Below are 21,847 nucleotides of genomic sequence, written 5' to 3'. Positions count from 1 at the left end.
ATCTTGTTTATTGTTGCTGTGCGAATACAGAACGTCCGTCGTCTGTGACAGTCGGTTGACTGAAATGCACTGATTCACACGCCCGAGGAGCATTACTATAGTTTTGAGTATACGCTTATTTTATTACCGGTATTTTAGCTTTTCTTTTGAATGAGATCCACATACTATTGGAACTTGGTTTTGACTATAAACAATGACTGATGATCATGAATGATATCGACAGCGTGAGTTCATCATCCAGCCGAGCAGCTCATTTACGTGGGCTCAGGCAGCTCAGTGCTCAATGGTGAGCTGAGCTACCTAGTATGAGGAATATGACGATCACATCATAAACAACAGCATGTACAGTACACAGCTGCAGCAATTATTGTTCTAGCTCTATTATGTGTACCAGTAGTAGCAGAATCAGATAGCCTTTGTGACTGTAATTTGTGTAAGTAAAAAAAAATATTATTGACATTGTTGGGAGAGAGTCAGACTCAGAGCCGGGGTGCAGTGGTGCAATATTTGTGTACCCCCGGTCTGGTGATTTATAGGGGGGGGCAAAGATTTTTTGGCAGGCCAAAGGGGGGGGGCAAGCATTTTTGGCAGGGCTAAAGGGGGTCAAGCAATTTTGGCAGGTCAGAGGGGGGAAGCAATATTACGCCCTAAAAGGTGTAGGAAAACCAGAGAAGATGTAATAAAGAGGAGGGTCAACAGAATTATATCCTTGAGATAATCCCGTAGGTAATCCTGTCGCATCTATTCATAGTCCTTTATTCTCAAGTAATTAAACATCCACTTGAAATATCCTATAGGCTATGATGTTGTGACCGCCCATGGTTGACCGATTTTCACAAAAAAGGTGGAGATGTTACGCTTTTTGGTATCAAGCTGCAGTTAATCTCATATATTTTTATAATTACAAAAGCTAGATCAATGCATGTGGTCTCATTTGAAAGCTGTGTTATTATGCCATATTCCTGCAAAGTAGCATTGCCATCGTCCATCCAGAAGTGAAGATATACCTTTTGTAGCTTGAAGTACAGGGGGAGGCGGCGCCATGGAGGCGCCGCCATTGTACAAACTATATGGGAAATTGACATTTTTAGTACAATTTTTGCAGAAACGATGATATTTTTGTCAAATCTTTGTGTATGGCTATAAATTTGGTACCAAAACAAAGCTAACATATTCTACTTTATTGTTTTATGATTGACAAGTAGGTAAATGAATGTATAGTATGGACAAACCAGGTGATAATAAAGAAAATAATAATAACATAGTGATTTTGTGACAATTATAAACTTGCAAATCGATAGGAAAATAATTATTTTTAAAATAATATTTCATGTCCATTGATTTATTTTATTTTAAAAAGCCAAATAATGTTAACTGTTGGGCCTATATACCTTCCAGTAATTAAGAGTGCACATTTTTGTTTATTTTAAGTCAATTAATGTCAGCATGATGCTAAAGACCTTTTTGTTTCCAATAAATCGGAAAATCCATGAAAATGAAGATGAATTTGGACATCAAGATCAGTATCCTCCAGGAACTAAGGTCATCAATGGATACTACTAAAATGTACAATCTGCACAACATTCAGGCAATCCAGATCACTACAAAGCCAATCCTAAAGCCAATTGATGCTGTCATACCTAAAGACTGTGTATCATATTTTGGTATCAAAACATGCTATCGGACACAACCTGCATGGACTATGTGGATGTAAATGTGTGCAATTGCACTCTTTAAATACTTTTTACAGTCTATGAAGTTAAAATCCTAATATTTGTGTATGTATGTTTGAAAGAATCAGCCTGTTTTCATGGGACATAGATACATTTCATGTACTATCTTTAAGATGCATTCCCATCGACATATTTAATTACTCGGTAAACGCAAGTTGTTTATCAGGTATGTTAATGTTTTTTAAGTAAATTATGATGACTTGTTTCAGTGATTCTTCCTGCCACAAAAGCAAGTTGGAATGTGTTTAGTTAGTGTGATATAAATAGATGATAATGGGCAACTAAAGACATTTACATACATGGAATCTGTGAAAAGATTAAATTTCCGATTATAAATTTGCACCAAATTGGGATGGAAATATTTATTTTGGGTGAATCATGAACCCCATGCAATTTGATATTGTTGTAAGGGCCTAAGTGTGCTCAGCAAGAAAATAGCATTATTTTTGCTATAGGGTTACCACAGAAAATGTTATTGTAAAAAACATTGAATGACTAAAAATATATAAAAATTCACATTTCAGTCAATGTTACCTTTTTATCTTACACCTAGTGTCAATTCTGAGTGCATATTTGGATTCCTTGGGCAATTTCCTTTCAGAAAATGTATACTTTTACTACCATAGGGGTATACTTCAGCAAATATGAATTTGTAAAGGTAAAATCATGTCGCTAATGCAAAAATCACCATGTAACGCGAAAGGAGGCGACCTTAAAACGCGCGACCATATACATTTCTAAAGAAGAAATTTTTAGGATTTTTTAGAGAGGTGATGATTGTTGATCATTTCTACATGTATTTTATTATTTTATGTTTTTTCCTATCATTTCCTGCAAACCTAATAAAGATATTCTGATAATTGAAAACATTCTTTATCACAAATAATAGAGGCTGAAAGTGGCAACAAGCAGCAAAAATTATAATTTGCCATGGAACTTCAGTCATATTTTATCCGAAATCTGACAAGATGACAGGGTCTGCATGCATGGTGTGCATGGCATGATGACATGCACACACTGACCTATCCCTAAAAGCAGTTAGCTGCAACTTGTGTATCACACCCATCATGGGTTCAAACCCCATTGTGGTATTCTATTGTAAAGCAGCTAAATAGGGTGATTCATCATTTACTTTGAATGAGCGGTCTCACACATATTTTGTTTGAGGATAGCTTGATCAACCTCCTCTTTATTACATCTTCTCTGAGGAAAACATTAGGAAGTTAGGAACACATTTAAGGGGGTACTACACCCCTGGCCAATTTTGTGCCTATTTTTGCATTTTTCTCAAAAATTATAGCGCATTGGTGACAAGTAAGATATGTATATTATAGGGCAAGGACCACAACTACTGCACTGAAAATTCAGCAACTCAAAGCAAGTAGTTATTGATTTATTGATCAAATATTGGTTTTCCCTCATTTTTGACTGTAACTCCACAACTGTTGTCTGTGCTGAAATAAAATTTCCAGTGCAGCAGTTGTACATGTAGTCCTTGCCCCTATAATATACATATCTTACTTATCACCAATGCGCTATAATTTTTGAGAAAAATGTAAAAATAAGCACAAAATTGGGCAGGGGTGTAGTACCCCCTTAAATATGCAAAATTTCCTGCTCAATGAGCTTGCATTATATGACAAGACAATAATTTAAGGTTTTAAATTCGGGTTCGCCAAAATCTTGCATGTGTAAGGGGGGGGGCAAAGAATTTTTGGCTTGTCAAAAGGGGGGCAAAAGGTTTTTGGCAAGTCAAAAGGGGGGTAACGATTTTTGGCACGGCCAAAGGGGGGGCGATTTTTGGTAGACCATTTTGAAAATTCTCCACCCCAGAAATTTGAATATTTTGACCTTTTGTATTGAAGATACACACTTTTTTCCAAAAGACCTAAAAACGGTACGGTACTGAGGTCTTTCTGGGAACAAAATGTATGGTAATCCTCAATACCAAATTGTTCATATGATGGATTGCTTTTCATCTACACTTTAAGAACCTGGTACGTACATCATTCTAAGATTATAAAGTTTACCGGTACTTCAAGGACTGCAAAATGTCAAAAATATCAATTTTTAATAATTTGCCATACAATTTATATTACGGTATATCGCAAATTTCACAAAATAATAAAGCGCACATTACACCTGTAAGTTCAGATCATTGTAATATTTGGATTTTCTTTTCAGTTTAATATCCTGTGCTGTTGAATACAAGATGGTTGTAAGTGCTCTGTTATACACTGTCACTTTAGAGTGGTGCAGTAAGAACGTGCCTAAAGGCAGCGGAAAACCAGTCCATTTTTGGCATATTCTCCCATGTTAATTTTCTTAAATACAGAATGAAATGTATATCTAAACCAGCCAAAAGGCATATGACGTCAGGTTTATTAGCTGACTTCAACCCCTTGGGGCATGTCAATAGGGGGGACTAAGCAATTTTTGGCAGATTTTTATGGCAATTTTTCAATATTACACCCTAAAAACTATTTATCGGAAAATGTTCAATGCAAAACTTGTTGCTTGATGTGCATTCACACACCCAGTTTTTGCCCACATGGCCTATACTTTGTACACAAATCTTAAATTTACACATCCAGATTTTTGAATTAACAGATACACACCCAAACCTTCAAATCCTGTCTAAGACCCTGCTGACAAAGTCTTCTCCAAGGAGTTATGACATAAATTGGTTTCCACCAAAACACTGGTTTTCACCGAAACACCAGGGGCCTCATGGAAGAGAAAGCATAGCAATCTTCCCCCTCAGAGAAGGCAGAGAAAGCATAGCAATCTTCCCCCTCCCATCATCCCACTTTGGTCTCTACAGATGTGTAATAATGTATACTGGTCGTTTTAATAATTTGTGGCCTCCATGGAACATACCCATGTTGCATACATGTATACAGTATTGTATCATACACGGTTATAAGAGATAATCTGCTTGATCATGTTAATTGTTATCCAGGAGCATGATCGGTCAGTTCTGCAAGGGCTCCTGATTGCGCTATGCGTGCATTGCATTGATGCCTGTAAAGAGGGCCACACATGAAGCGAGTGTTCCACGATGGACGCAAACTAGTTGAAAGACCTGTAGTTCTTATGACAATAAATTGCCATGATTCTTGTGCATGATGTGTGTCAGCGAACATCCGGCTCAGTTTACAGGTCGGCCAAATGTTTGGAAATTTGAAACTCAAGGGGAGACATGTTATTGTCAATGCTTGAGGTGGTCTTTTTTAAAAAGGATGTCAGTAACATTGTGCTAAAGCACTAAAGTTAACTCTTATTTCTTATTCTAATCTATAAAAATCATAAAATTGCTGAAATACTTTTATTTATTTAGTTTTTAGAGCATCGTATTCCTGAATTGGATCTCATTACAAATCGCCAATAATATGTTAATATCAAAACCAAACATAAGTTTATTTGAATTCAAAACCTTGGTATTTGTTGTTTTTTCAAAACACAAGTTAACACATTTCCATTTCCTGACATTAAAATTTATCATTGAGTAAAAGCAAACATCTGAATATTTCCTTTAACATTTTCAAGAATCTTAGAAACGTTATCAAGTATATAGTACGAGTTTTTCTTTCAAATTGACCTCACCTAAACGCATTTTACATGTACCTACAAACATATTTTATTTTTGTTTTCATTTGTCAGAATAAATAAATTTTAGCAGCCTCACTTGCATTTTCTGGGTCACATTTCACCATTTGTAGTACGGTACCTTACAAAACATAAATTATATTATTTATTTAATAACTACATGTATCACTTCTCCTGTTTTGTCACTTACATGTAGCAACTATGAAATGCCTTTGGTTTACAGTTCCTAAATTCTCACATGACAGTTGACATTCTAGTACTAGGACCCACATTATCCTGTTCCGCTTGTAAACTCTACTTACATGTAGGCCTACATAATAGCTGCAAAGAATTGATATGTATACGGTAATCATAGAAACTGTATCAAAATTATTATTGGTTCTTTTTCCATTGGTTTTTGCAAAAATGTGAAATTGTAAATTGTTTGGGTTTTTTTATTCGGGGATAAAGATATCTGACTGCCCCATACCCCCCCCTTCTTCAATGGCACCACTGGCTCTATAACTTTTTAGTGCACTGAGCTGTATGTCATATGTGGCTCAAGATTTAATGTTGCTTTTAATTTTAAAAGAAGCAATCTTTTTTTAAATAAAAATGGAAAACTGAGGTTACCAAATAAAATTGAAAATAATGCTGTATATCCCATACTCGTAATACAGAGCTCTAACGTTATTCCCTCACAGGAGACTTTAAGTGTGTCTGTCAATTAAATTTGCATTAAGGGTACTTATTCATCAATTCAACCGTTTTCATTTTCCACCATTAATAACAACTTACAGGTAGAATAAATACAATTTGAATGCACAAAATAATCAATATGCAGAACTTGCATATTTTTTCGTCATACAATTAGTGCTCAGCAGTCGGCACATATATCTAACATAAATATGTTAGTGAAGTAGGCCAGGGGTTGAAGCGTAATCCGCCAACAGCAAGTACCGTAGTGTTCTTATACACCTACAGGAAATCGTAGTCTGAATAATAATGCGCACATTACACCTGTAAGTTCAGATCATTGTAATATTTGGATTTTCTTTTCAGTTTAATATCCTGTGCTGTTGAATACAAGATGGTTGTAAGTGCTCTGTCACTTCGGAGTGGTACAGTAAGAATGTGCCTAAAGGCTGTGGAAAACCAGTCCATATTTGGCATATTGTCCCATGTTTATTTTCTTAAATATGGAATGAAATGTATCTATGTAAACCAGCCAAAAGGCATATGACGTCAGGTTTATTAGCCGACTTCAACCCCCTGGGGCATGTCAAAAGGGGGGACTAAGCAATTTTTGGCAGATTTTTATGGCAATTTTTCAATATTACACCCTAAAAACTATTTATAGAAAAATGTTCAATGCATTCACACATGATTAGACAATTTAAGGTTTTAAATTTTGGGTTTTCCAAAATCTGGCCTAATTTGAAGGATCCGTCCAATGATATTTTGAAATATGGTATCAAACTGAGGTGTAGGAGAGGAAAGATATTTTGGCACGTCAAAAGGGGGGGGGGCAAGCAATTTGTGGTAGACAATTTTTAGAATTCACCCTGCGGAATATACATAATTATCGCAGACAACATCTCCTTACAGCCCTTCTGGCATTATGCATTAAAACCAGATTCTTTTTAAAACAGCAAAATGATCTAAAAAGTGAAATATAGGGCATATACCGTAACCACCCGGGTATAAGCCCACCTTCGGCTATAAGCCCACCCCCTCTTTTTCAAAACATTCTGGGAACAAGGGTGCACTCAGGTATAAGCCCAGTGCTAAATTTTGGCCAAGTTCTTAAATCAAATCAATGATTTGCTCTCATATCAATATAAAAAAAATATCAGTTGATAATTAACATTCCACATTTATAATTTTAAGAAATCGACATAGATGATAGAAATTACTGGTACATTGGACATATACAAATGGGGGGTGATTGTTCTTACATTTAAATTCAAGCACTAGCCCTTCCCCGGTTATAAGCCCACCCCTGTTTTTGAAGTGAAATCTGCCATCTAGGGGGGTGGGCTTATACCCGAGTGGTTACGGTACCGGTACTACAAAATTCCCTTTAAAATGTACCATTATATTAGCTAGTACCCTGGTTAAAAACAAGTACAAAAAAAGTACTGTACTTTTTATGTACTTTTAAAAATGTACTTATTTGGAACGCTAAATAAGTACATTTAAAGTATAAAAAAAGTACAATTGAAAAGAAAAGTACAGTAAAAGTACCAGCAGGTCAAAAGTACATAAAAGTATACTTTTTAGCCATAGGAAAAGTATACTTTATTTGGCTGTGTGAAAAGTATACTTTTGAATACTTTAAATGTACTTATTTCGCTTCCAAAAAAGTACATTGTTTAAAAGTACATAAAAGTACAGTATACTTTATTTAGCGATGGGAAAAGTATACTTTATTTGGCCATATGAAAAGTATACTTTTTTTGGTCTTGTGAAAAGTATACTTATCACATGGCCAAATAAAGTATACTTTTCACATGGCAAAATAAAGTATACTTTTCAAATGGCCAAATAAAGTATACCATGCTCTACATATGGCTTAATAAATTATACTTAACATACGATTAAATTTGAAAATTTGTCTTGTAAGAAATTAGAAAAAGAATATATTTTTTAACTATCCTGGTTGCTTTCTTGTCCAGGTAACACAACATATGTCAAGGTTAAATGCCTTGTCCCTCCCTCCGGGCACATTATTGCAACACCTCCTTAATTAATAATAATAATGTACACTTAATACTAGAGCACTTGTGTCCGTCAAAAGATGCTCAGGGAGCTTTGCAGAAACAACAAATTGTACAATACTGCAAACAATACTATAATACATGTAACTCATATAAACTCAGATCAATGTTGAGATGTTCGTGCATCAAGCCGGGCATAGGCATTTTGGAAAAATGTGTTTACAAGTTAATTTTGCTTTAAAATAACACAATTATGTTCTTGGTAAAGCGAACTGAAAATGGCAGGTTATTGTTCCAAATGTTTGCAGCTGAAACATGAAATGATCTGCTGACCCACTGGTTTCTGGCAACTGTTTCTTGAAGAAGTCCTTGTGTAGCAGAATGGAGATTATGAGCTGGTGAATATACAGTTCTACACAATTAATTATTCTGGAGCTGATATATAGACGAATATCCAACGAGCCAAGTCATGGTCAGGATTTGGTCGGCCATTACTGGGTCCCTGGCGCACCAAGCTGGTGTTGTGACTGCCCAATTGGGTGCATAGATTAAAGCTGCTTAAAAAATCGATGTTATATTGTATTGTGTTGTAAACTTTCATCATTCTTTATACGTGTAACACGGGTGATGGAATGCAGTTTATAATTCCCGCCAAGGACGCATCATTTCACATTTCAGGTGAAATATACTCAGCGGGACCCAGCCATGGCTGCCACTAAGGTGTAGGAATGCGTGAAATTGGATTCGCTCTATACAAAGTCTTGTAGACAACAAAATTCTTTGTTCAAAAGTAGCCAATGCAGGTCATGTAAAAACAGGTGTAATGTGGTTTTATGTAGGTATGTTCATGCATGCAAGTCTGGCAGCACTTATGTTTTGAATTATCTGTATAGTCTGTGCAGTTGAGTCTTGTGATGCCATGCAACAGAGAGTTGTCAATGTCTATCGTTGAGGTTATTGAATTACCTAAACATAGCACATTATACCATTGTCCATATTGGGTATACACCAACAATGTATACATCTGCAGAATTCAGCAGTGTTGTATGTTACCTGCATGGGCACTCATGAATGTGCTGAATGAGTGTGTAAGCTTACTCAATTATCAGCATTATATGGCATTTCTTGGTGTACAAAATATCTTAAACAATAACAAATACATAGTACCTTCTTTTGTGTCCATTGAATGCAATCAGAAATTCAAGTCATAGCATTATATCCAAGTGTAAAATCCACAAAATGAGAGCTCCCATCTTAATATGTCATGTCAAAAACAGCTCCAAACAGAATGACAGTTATTTTTCAAATCCACAACAATATTGTCATGTGACCAATTTGCATATGAGGTCAAATGACTAATCCAAGAAAAGTACAAATTAAGTACACTAAAAAGTATATTAAAAGTACAGTTGGTGACCTCCTAAATGTTTAAGTCCCAGAAAAGTACAAATTAAGTACAATGGTGCTGTTGAAAAAATGTCTGAGTCTGAAAAAGTACATTAAAAGTACATTTCATGAGGTCCAAAAAAGTTTAAGTCCAAGAAAAGTACAAATTAAGTACAGAAAAGTACAAATAAAGTACTTGATGATGGGCAAAAACTTTAGAGTCAAAGAAAAGTACAAATAAAGTATAGAAAAAGTATATTAAAAGTACAAAAAATTTTAACAAAGGGGAGAAAAAGTACATTCTAAGTATACTTTAACTGTACTTTTCACTGAAAAAGTATAATAAAAGTACAAAAAAGTACACATAAAGTATACTTTATTTGTACTTATTTTTAACCAGGGTACTAGTCTCTAGTTGTCGTGATTTGTCAGAATCTTCATGAACTAATGTATTTTGTTATCTGCAATAAACACTTGCAATTGATTTTCTTTTCAAAGTAATTCTTGGCAATATACCGGTAATAAAAACAACCCCATTTTTCACCCTGAAATCTCCTTTAATGCTAGATATATTTCAACGGTTTTAAGTCACAGGCGCAGGCGTGACTTGTTCGAGCTGTAAGTGATGAACCTTGGCCTTCCAATGTGCCAAATGCTATCCCTACAGATAAGTAACTGTATTTACTAAAGCTAGTATTGATTCGATGCCAGAACAAGCATCACAAAATGCATGCAGTCAATACTTTGGGGGTTTCTATCTGATTTCAGAGCACGCCAGAGGATGTTTAAAGACATTCCCACAACCCAATGGGGTTTCTGACCTTGTATGTCTGGCTTTTGTACACATGTGGTCACGCGCGTACGCAGGAATTTATCAAGGGGGGTGTGAATTGGAATGAAGTGATTTGCTAAAAGTCTTAATTCGAAGCGCGCGACGCGCGCGAGTCGAAGGGCGTGGGGTCCAGGGGCCCGCTTAAGGGGCCCGGTGGGGTCCAGGGGCAAAGCCCCTGGTGGGGGTCCAGGGGGCGAAGCCCCCGGAAGCTCCAGGGTTTTAGAGCATTTTCAATGAAAAATACTGTTAAAATTTGCTTTATTTTAAGAGATTTTCGAAAGCGATTATATTTAGATTATAAGCTGAAGTAGGCCTACATATAAGCTTGCAACATGTTTTGACAGAAAGAATTGCAACCGATTTTCAACGATTTGTGTGCAACCATTTACTAGTTTAATGATAGGATCAATTGACGAGTCATATAAAATTAATGAACAATTTTCCGTTTGAGGTTTGACGGAAACTGTAATACTCATTGGCACCTGATAATATTTCTGCAAAATACACAATATAACATGGCGCAATGCGGTGTAAGAGATACAGTTTTGTAAGCGTAGTTAGCATAAAAAATACAGAGTAAATATATCCACTTGTTTTGAGCTAGGAATAAATAAAAAGATGGATCAGAACAACAGTTTGTGTTTAATTTTACGCGCGACACATGATACAAATTGTTGACACGCATAAAAAGAATCGCACCCAGATATATCTGATTGGACATTAATATGTAAAATATGTGGACATTCAGGTTATCTCCGCAATTTTTTAGCTACGTTGAGAGCAAACTTATGCTGAATTTATACAACATGACTCAAAAGCACCCCGCATGATGCGTGTTTCAAGTTCTTTGAGAGTAGGCCTACTATGAAAACGCGACACCAAATGCGGCGCCGCAAGATAAGTTCACCTTTCAGTGTATTTCTACATGATTATGGCCGACGCGTGGGTAGGCCTACGTTTTGAGCAGCCATCAGTGGTTTACGTTACCAGAGTCACAGTCAGGCGCAAAGCTGTCAAAAATCCAAGCTTTTTTAAATCCATCTAAAAAGGCCAAGAATTCATAATAATCAACATTAAACACAATCATTGCACCCGCGAACTTTTCAAAACGCTTTTCTGATTGGCTGCTTTATCTATGAAAGACGAAAATTTAACCGCCTAGGTGCTTCTTCGGCAAGAAGATTCAGAATTTGGTCCGTATTGACGCTTTATCTCATGGTGAATATTCAGCATTGCCAACCCGCTTCAGCCGATCCTGTCCCATCGTGTTCCTCAGGTATGTTTTCAACCTTCTCAAAGTTGAAAACGATCTGCAAAAAAAAAAAAGAAAGAAAAGAATATGTATGAACTTTAATAAAGATACATAAAATCATACATTCATATTTTACTGCAAATTTATAAATTTATTGTGGCATTGCAATCAGAAATCAGAATACATTATCACTGAGTATGAAACTTTGAAATGCAATGTATTGCGCTGATACTATGAAGGATATTGAGCACGTCGATCATCGACATCTCTCTTTTCAATCTGTTTTGATCTGAGTTGCGAACACACAAGCTTTAAATTATGGGCCATTTTTCAAATGTTTTGTATTCGACTTTTTATTGCGAACAATTTATGGGCCCAGATTCTTTGTTTTCGAATTCAGACTAGAACAAGATAATTAGCATTTTTAGTGGTTTATTAGCTTACCAAACATGGTTGAACTCATAAAGATAATATTAAAGTTGTATAGATCTGGTTGGACACAGACATACATACAAAGACAAAATTTAAAATAATTATTAAGATATTTAAATCATACCTTTCATTTGAGCTTGTAGACACTGGAAGGGTTGCAAAAATCTTGACAAGTTTACTGAGATTGGGGAACTCTGTTGAGTTGCAAGACGAGAGTGCACCCTGTGCGTTGGTTGGTTTAATCGCCATACCTGAAACCCGACGATAATACATCTCCAATTCTCCTTCCGCAGTAAGATGGTCACATTCGACATCAGATGCATACTTATCCACAAGAGTGTGCAACTGAGTCAACTGTTCACAGGTAGGAATCACAGAATCCTTGAAGGAATCTTCAGATGGAAGCAGACACATGAAGCTTGCGAGGAGAGTCTTGTGGCTTAATAGTCTGGAATCCAGCTCACTTAAGAAATGGTCCACAAACGGTACGAATATGGAAATGCGGAAGTAGTGTTCTGGTGAACTAGCATTAACGTTGTAGCGCTGGGTTTGTCTTTCGACAAGGCGGGGAAGGCTGACTGTCACACCAATTGCATCGCAAGTATTGCTAGCTTGTACATAGATGTTATGGAAGTATGCTTCTGCATTGCTTCTCATCTCTCTCAGCGCTTCCTCCAGTTCCGTTGCAGATCTCATGGCTTCTGCCAGATCAGTAGCTTCTTTCTGAAGACTTCTGCAAAGAGGTAGGCTCTTGGAGAATACTTTGGCCAAAACGTGGAGGGAGATGATGAATTCTGGATGTCGTATCGCACAGAGAAGCTGGGATGCGTTAGTAGCGGAGGTTCTGTCTTGCCACTCTTCAATAGTCTCCAATGTGTCAATGACTGGGTGAAGCAATTCTAAAAATATTATAACAGATTTGTGTCTCTCTACCCATCTGGTAGGGCACAATTGTTTCAATCTCTGTATGCGTTCTGTCGGTGCTTTCATTTTCGCTACATGTTCTTGAAGAACAGCTTGGCGCTTTTGCCGTGTTTAAAAGTTATACACGCTGGATATGGTGCCGAGACAGTTTTTAATCGGACGCTCATTACAAGCATCTGATACTGCCAGATTTAAGCTGTGTGCCGCACAGTGTACATAGGGAGCATTTGGAAACTCCTCTGAAATGTGACTTTGTACACCGTTAAAACGGCCGCTCATTGCTGCTGCTCCGTCGTAACCCTGTCCACGAAGATATTGGAGATCAACCCCATACTCATTTAGACTGGCCTTGATGACATCAGCAAGATTTCTTCCTGTCAGATCATATACAGGGACAAACTGCAGAAAGTCTTCACGAATGTTGAGCTGCTCATCGACGATCGCGGCGCGCAGCGAAAACTGTTCGACGGTAGATATATCCGTGGTTTCGCCTGCCAATATGGAGAAACACTTGGAGGCATTTATACGCTTTACCAGTTCATCCCTGATGTACGTGTTGCAACAATTGACAATCTCATTTTGAATTCTTGGGCTGATATAGGAGGCATTTTTCTTACAATTTTCAAGGTGGTCCTTCAAATCCTGGTCACCTGCTTGAACACGATATCGAAGAAGGGCTCTAAAATTTCCTTCATTCGCCAGTTGTTCTTCTAACCCGGTATCAAGTGAACCAGAATCTCTGTGTCCTCTAAGGGCTAACCCCTGCCTTCCTAATAAAATAACCGTGTCAATTATCGGCCGAACTCTTTTGCGATTTTCTTCTACCCTCTTCTCTGCAGCCCTGTCTACTTGGTAGTGGATCGACGCTTCCTGCGCATCAGCTATTTTTAATAGGCGTCGCCACTCGCCATGCATCCCTTATGATAGGCATGGTTTTCGTGAGCTCTGAAATTTTCAACGGCTTTGTTCCAGTTGGTGTAGGGATCCTTCACCAGTTTTCCGAGACGTTGACCGCCAGCATTCTCTGGTGCAAACAAAACACAGTACTTACAAAATGCACCTCTCTTTGATTCACTGTAAGCCAGCCAATTCCAACGTTGAAGCCACTGATACTGGAACTTGAGGTTACGTTTCTCAACTGGAAAGGGATGGTTTTGGTCTGGTACCCAGGTATGACGAAGGAGTCGCACTCGGTTGTTCCTGTCAAGCTGCAATGTACAAAATAGCATACAAAAAGGTGAAATAAGTAGAATTAGAAAAGATTTTTGAATATCTTAACCTTAAACATGTTAAAAGATTAAGATGGTGCGCTCCATCAACACTTGCATTTTACGGACACGCCCATTATGTTTACCGTATGCCGATAGTAAGACATAAATGTGCCCATTCAGATCGATAATATAATGCGTTGGAGCTGCAACCTGTAATGATTACTACATTCTACAAACAGAGACAGGTTGCAAGTAATGTTAAAACCGTTATGGTTTTGCCAATTTGCGATTATGTAGGCCGTATTGGTTGCAGTTGCCATTATATTTGCTATTTTGCGTTTTTGGAGTTAAGTGTACCTTCAACAGCACTTTAGATTTGGTCGTTATTTATAAACCAAAGGGCACTTTTTACTAATCGTTTCCGATCGTTACGTTAATTTGGTTTATTTTTGTGTTTCAAGAATTATATATATTTATGTTCATGTCACGAACAAAAAACTCTGCATCCTATTCTAAATTATATAGGCGTTTAGCCTTCTTGAAAAATATAAAAAAACATTATAAACTTACCTGTGTGGAACGTTCGCCGCTGAACAAACCGATATCATTTCGTGGGTTCTCAAACGAGGATGCTTCAGTTGATGGTGAGGACAGTGACGATACGGATGCATTTGGCGGAGCTGATGGTGAGGCCACTGACGACGGGATAGCGGCGCTGATGGTGAGGTTACTGACGGGGATAGCGGCGCTGATGGTGAGGCCACTGACGACGGGATAGCGGCGCTAATGGTGAGGTTACTGACGACGGGATAGCGGTTCTGATGGTGAGGCCACTGACGACGGGATAGCGGTGCTGATGATGAGGCCACTGACGACGGGGTAGCGGAGCTGATGGTGAGGCCACTGACGACGGGGGTAGCGGAGCTGATGGTGAGGCCACTGACGACGGGGGTAGTGGAGCTGATGGTGAGGCCACTGACAACGGGGGTAGCGGAGCTGATGATGAGGCCACTGACGACGGGGATAGCGGCGCTGATGGTGAGGCCACTGACGACGGGGATAGCGGCGCTGATGGTGAGGCCACTGACGACGGGATAGCGGCGCTGATGGTGAGGCCACTGACGACGGGATAGCGGTGCTGATGATGAGGCCACTGACGACGGGGTAGCGGAGCTGATGGTGAGGCCACTGACGACGGGGTAGCGGAGCTGATGGTGAGGCCACTGACGACGGGGGTAGCGGAGCTGATGGTGAGGCCACTGACGACGGGGGTAGTGGAGCTGATGGTGAGGCCACTGACAACGGGGTAGCGGAGCTGATGGTGAGGCCACTGACGACGGGGATAGCGGCGCTGATGGTGAGACCACTGATGAGATAGGCTCTGAGAACATAAGAAAACAAGCAACATATACAAAAGTATCATTATTTCTGTCATTATCACTAATATGGAACGGGTATGGATGTATGAATATTGAGAATGACTTGTTATGAACCTATACGTGCAGCGCGGATAATACGTTTTTGACAGACCCATTAATTGTGTATTATGCAATGCTACCTTCATTTCCTGGATCTTCATGCACGCTTATTAGGTGTGAAGATCCGCTTGTCATGAAGTACCTGCAATTGTATACCAGATACCATTCTTCTCATTCTATGGTATATCATATTGTACATAAAGTAGTCTACTGTTAATATATAAAAATTTTTCTTTTAAAAGAGTGGCTGTATGGTTTAGCAAAGAGGAAAATACAAATTCAACTACTTATAATCAGAGGAGCAAAGCAAAAATAAACAATATACCTAAGCTGATATAATGGTAGTTTCCTATATTCCCCAAAAGGAATGGCTCTCCAGGATGATCCGCCTTCTTCCACTTTGGTCACCAGACTTCCACTTCCGAACTTGGCTGCTCCTGACTTGTGACGACCCATAACTTTCGCTGTAACATCCTCGATACGGCAGAAAGCTCCAAGTGATCAGCAAATGTCCCGTTTTTGGCCGTGTTTGTCAAATATTGATCATCCAAATGTGTTGCTAATGGATCGTCAGTATTTTGCTGAAAGAGTATTGGTGATAATATTTATAGAATTATAGTCGCAGGATAGCCTATATGGAAAACTGGAGTGCAAAGTTAAGTCATATTATTCTTATCATGTATATTATATAATTGTTGACACTGAAGAATCAGGGTATTGCACTGTAGTTCTATTATGATTAGATATTCATTTTCAGTTACGCATAATTACAATAATAGTCATAAGATGCTCTTGATATATATATATTTAATTACTATAGGACTTGACAACCATTCGACCAATCTTATTCTCATCATTACACTTACTAGATTCCTCATGAATCGTACCACATCCTCTCGCAACTGGGCTGCAGTTGGAATATTGTCTAACCCAAGTCGCTCCATCTGATCCACGATACAATAAAAAAAGCAGTTGCCATCACCGACAACGTCTTTCCTTATCTTGAACTGCAAAATCTTCAGGTTGTCTTTCAGGCGCTGCATATAGGCCTTGTTTGTAGTCCGTCTTCTTGTTTCCATTCGCCGGGAAGCACGTATAGCCTCTTGTAGGTCATTATCTTCAGCATGCACAGCTTCATCTGCACGATCTGTAAACATATTGAAAAAGATATTCATGTTTTAGTACCTATACGCATTATCACCAAAGAAATTAAACACGAGTCAACTTGACTCGTGCAAATCCGTCTTTCATCAGTTCATGAATATATAAGTAAATACTGCTAAAAATATGGAAAACGCATACCTTGAAAACAACTTTCGTAAACATGATCAACTGAGACATACTTGGATGTACAATGTATCAGAAAGTCACTTACAAATGTTAAATTTTCAATACGGAATAGATCATCCGGAGTCTGGACAGTGGACAGATTATATATTTTCACATTTTCTTAATGTCTTTCAAACATTATAGCAGAGAGAAGAGAATACACTTTTAGTTTGCATTACTGATATAATATGTATGCCACTTTATATGTTAATTGCATTTTCATTCAATGAAATGAACAACTGTATTCATATTTTCGCAGGTCGTGTAAAAATGATCATTAATGTCTCTACCACTGCACTGTTGTCTCCACAATAGATTTCTTATTATACACACTGTGAGGATTTTTAGACTAAATACAAATTTAGAATTCATGCATGTTTTATACCTTCATTTTCAGGCTCATTGGTATCGAGTCTGGCTTTCTTCAGGTCAACAAGACCAAAACTATAGAGAGTTGTCGATTGTCGTTTCCTCTCGGGTTTACCTCTTCCCTGGAAGTTTGAAAAACACAAATAATATTAATAATAAATAAGACGCTATTATAGGCCTAATTAAATTATTATAGGTCTTCAGTAATTTCTAAAACCACTTTCAGCGAGAAGCATGAAAGATTTTGATTGTTAAGATAAATATTGTTAGATGTACATTATAGGCCTATCTGCTCTTTATAAGTAGCCTACCGATGCCTATAAAGTTTTGCCAGAAAATTAACGTGGTTTTTTTTCCAATGCGACTTCGCTTGCAAAAAAATATTATATTGTAAGATTATTACTAACTATTAAATAATTATTAAATCTTTTAAAGCGTGGAACGCAGTTAATGCAAGCTCCTAGACTTGATTGGTGGAGTTTTCGGTTTATTCAATTCGTTCTAAGAAATCTTAAGGGCATGATGCTGACCATTTCAAGACTGCATTTTTATCAATCAGATGACGCAAACGGTAACATGATATCAAGTCTGAGTAACTTAGATGGATGTTGAGAAAGGCCTATTTTTGTAAGTTTTCAAAATAAATAGGATTCCGGAGTCCAAGCTTAAACTTCTGCTTGGACATAATTAGGATTGAATAAAATTATTTTTCAATAAACCATTTTGCTCTCTTAAAAGTTATTCCTTATTGTTTAACATCTTTTAGGCCTACATGTTCAATGTCATTTTATTTTATCAACATAAACATTAGTCCGACGGCGTTCACACGCTCGATGATGATGATCAGACGTTACTTTGAACTTCAAAGCTCCAAGCGTCAACAGTTTGTGTCCATTAATACTCCTATTCAGGGCAAGGGCGGGGGTATCGGAAACTTTTAATAAGCATCGATGGTTAGACATGCTGTGTGAACATGACTACTGTCATGAGTGAGACAATGCAGGCCTCTTGCAGGGTCAGGGGGCATAGCATTATTTTAGAGAAGTGAAAGTAGCTGGTAGGATGATCGAGGCATCATCAAACCCTGCGGGCTAGAGTTGCTTTGGGCAAGAATTTTGGGTTGGGTGATAATAATGAAGATGTGGATATGTTCATCTTGAATAATCAGCATAGGCCTATCACGCCTAGGCCTAAGCATAGGCCTACATGCCGGTAGCCCGCTACCATTTTCTTTTCATAACTGTATTTTCAGATTTGTTCTAATATTTACCAAATATTGCTATATATTATAGGATTCATAATTATAGGCAGGGTCCACTTACTGACCTTCACTTCAGAATTGTTGTAGGCATAGGCTATACTACCACGCTGCGGCAACCACTGCCTATTTCAGACTTTCACTAATTTTACTTGCTATTAAAAATATCTAATAAAATGTTACAAAGAAAAATCAGAAACTTACCGACTTCTTCGTCATCTTCAGATCTATCGTCGTACTCGTACTTCAAAGGGCGAAGGTTCAATCCTGGGGTTTAATCCAAGTAGTGTTAAACTTAATGAAATACTGACCGGTCAGTAGGTTTAGACTAAATGGAGAGTTCCTTTTGAAACGCAGCACCTACCACATGATGTCAGCGAGGAGCGTCAAACCCTGGCGGGAGGGGGGGCACTTCAATATGAAATGGGTATAGATGTCGGGCTGACACTTTCACAGTAAGGTGCATTCGGTCATTTGGTGAGAGCAAAATGTAAAAAATATGGGGTCATTGGGTGAGATCATGACCATTTTTTTAAATGGAAACTTTGGGTGAGAGCCGAAACAGTGCCACGGAAACCTCGAACATTCAATGAATTCTAGTTCTAAATGGTTTCAAATTTCTTTATTTTTTTTTCAAAATAAGTAACAAAATCAGAGATTTATAAATCACTGATATGTGTTCATATATGAAATTTGCTGTAGGCCTACAAGTTGAAAAATAAGGGTCTTTAGGTGACAGATCAAATGGGGAAAATAGGTGGTCTTCGGGTGACAGAGTAGGCCTATGTATTCGTAAATAAATGGGGTCTTTGGGTGACAGCGACGATGAAAAAGGGGGTCTTAACAGCCCTGCATACGCATCATCTCCAAAGTGGGAACCCCCCCCCCGGATGTCAATCGGCCTTGCATGAGCCAGGGAACTCAGTCGAGATGGTCGTTGTTTGGTCCACTTTCTGCTCACTTTTACTTTTCGTACTCTCGTATTGTGTGGGGTGTTATGAGGGGATGGGATGGTACCTGGTACGTGGTATTAACATGTAGGCCTATATTCATATCAATTAACAAATAAAACTTTTAGGCCTACGGTAGGTTGCCGGGGTAGGGGTGGGATGAAGCTGGGGGGGTGTTGGTGTTTAGTATGTATAGGCCTATATCCATATCAATTAACAATTAAAACCTTTATGTATAGCCCATACGATGCCGGGATAGGGGTGTGGGTGTGATGGTAGGGAGGGGGGTGTTGTCGGTCAATGGCGGGTAGGTCTATAGGGATGAAATAATTTGTGTGGGGGTTGTTAAGGCATCTATAGGCCCATAGGCCGATGATAATTGTGATCATGTCCATTATCTCCCCTCTCCTCTCCCCTCTCTCTCTCTCTCTCTCTCTCTCTCTCTCTCCCCTCTCTCTCTCTTTCTCTCCCTCTCTCTCATTTTTTATTTTTTGGACAGACCCAAGGGGGGTGTTTCACACCCGTAACACCCCCCCTGCGTACGCCAATGCATGTGGTATAGTTGACCATGCCTTGCATTGGGATTGTGTGCAAATATCTGGTGTTTTCATCCTATTATTTAACATTCAAAACATCGAGACTTAGGAATAAAATTAATGCAGTGGGACAATATGAATGTTTCCTGTAAGAAAATCAAATATCAGTCCTAAGTCTCAATTATTAGCTCGTTGGCTGCAGTTTTAAAATTACCATTTTGTGTGTGTGGCAATGGGGACTTTGCCTTTAAAATTAGGTTATATTGATCAAATTTCCCAATCATAGTGCATTGTAGGAATGCCTTTAAGCCTCCTCTGAGAGCACGCATTTCACGATTGCAAATTGCTAATCATTCCATTAGGCGACAAAAAAAAAAGAATCTGTTTTTTTGGTCACCTTACTGTACAGGTGTAAATTGCATCTATTTCTGTAGTCAGTAATCATGCAAGCAAGACTCAACTAGTTTTACTTCACTTTTACGCTGGTTGAAAATGAAATAAATGTATTTCTATTTCTGGTTTTTTTTCTGATTACAGGACTTCATAATCAAGCAAATACTGTGGAACTCTTTGGATTAAAACTTCTGGAGCTGTGTCTTTCCATTTTGTAGAATAACCTTGCCAAGATGTCTTTGGGATCTTTATTTCGCGGTGAACCAAAGCCACCAATTAAAGACGATACGATCACAAGCCGAGAGTGCTTGATTGCTGAGTTGGAGTTCCAGATGCGAGAAGCTCAGCATAAAAAGTGGGAGCATGAGAAAGAGGAAAAGCGTAAAGAAGGGGTGCCTGATTACAGCTGGCTGGTAAGTACCCCACCAAAATATTATGAGATTCCCACCCTGCAACAGCTGGAACTTGATGAACTGTGTAGTAAAATTAAACCACAAGAAAGTGGTCGGATTATCATAAACTTCCGGAGAATTTTGGAACGTGGACCTCGCTTTGATGAAATGCCTGCCGTAATGAAAGCTATTATTAAACAAACTATACAACAGCGCCCGCCAGAGGAGAGCCTTGGGATGGGTGTCGAGGAGAGCAATGAGCGCTGTGCGTACAAGAACAGTGAGAGTGACGCCGATTAATGTAGAGGAATCGCGGGAACAGATGATACAGAGGAGAGCGATGAGTTTACCGGATTTCAGGGCACGTCCAGTGATTCAACCGAGATGTCTACCAGAATATTGTGCAGCTCTTGATGATTTGCCTGTATAGATAGGATAATTTCTCTACATGTGTGTATTGATTAAAAATAAGGTGCCATTATATCCTATGTAAATATGTTATATTTATAATATAGTGTTTAAAAATTGCCAATTTTTTGTTGTTGGAAGTATTTGGATATCCACGATATGTGTACCATTCAATATGTTTTCAATTCTTATTGCGTTGTTTCTGAAAATTGTTTTGTTTTGTGTTGTTTGTGTTTTGTTTTGTTTATTTTGTTTTTATTGACTAGTATACTACGCACTACTGCTGTTCCTAAGAATGTTACGAATAGCAAATGAATGTTTTTCTAATTTTTTTAATGAATTATACAAATTGTATTTGTTCTTGCATTTTGTTTTCTTTGTTTTAAATATGCTATGTTTATTTAATCTTGAGTCGATTTAAGTTGTGGTCAAGCAAAATATTTATAAGATCAGGAAAGTTGAGATCTTTCCTGATAAGATGTAGAAAAATTATATTAATTTTCTACTTTTCTATATAATATAAATTAGTTTTAATTAATCGCTGTAAACATGCCAATTGGCTGCATATGCTTCAAAATTAAATCAGCATTTTCTGGGATATGAATAATCATAGTGTTCCTTAAACAATAGAAAACAGAAGTTGGAAGTTTGTTTTA

General features: G+C 38.0%; 2 protein-coding genes across 2 annotated transcripts; one reads left to right on the top strand and one right to left on the bottom strand.

The window, feature by feature from the left end:
• Positions 1-34: 34 nt before the first annotated feature.
• LOC140147598 (protein RD3-like) lies at positions 35-21,349 on the top strand. The gene is given in 3 exon segments (XM_072169377.1): positions 35-433; positions 20,536-21,019; positions 21,021-21,349. Coding segments are annotated over 2 exon segments (588 nt in total). The 5' UTR covers positions 35-433; positions 20,536-20,624; the 3' UTR covers positions 21,214-21,349.
• Positions 11,393-13,782, bottom strand: LOC140147794 (52 kDa repressor of the inhibitor of the protein kinase-like). Its single transcript, XM_072169540.1, is given in 4 exon segments — positions 11,393-11,467; positions 11,469-11,504; positions 11,506-11,569; positions 12,068-13,782. Coding segments are annotated over 4 exon segments (1,890 nt in total).
• Positions 21,350-21,847: the final 498 nt, after the last annotated feature.

This window comes from Amphiura filiformis, chromosome 3, assembly GCF_039555335.1.
Source record: "Amphiura filiformis chromosome 3, Afil_fr2py, whole genome shotgun sequence".
NCBI classification, from domain to species: domain Eukaryota; kingdom Metazoa; phylum Echinodermata; class Ophiuroidea; order Amphilepidida; family Amphiuridae; genus Amphiura; species Amphiura filiformis.
Note: the sequence above shows the minus strand (reverse complement) of the source record. Positions and strands in the feature narration are given on the sequence as shown.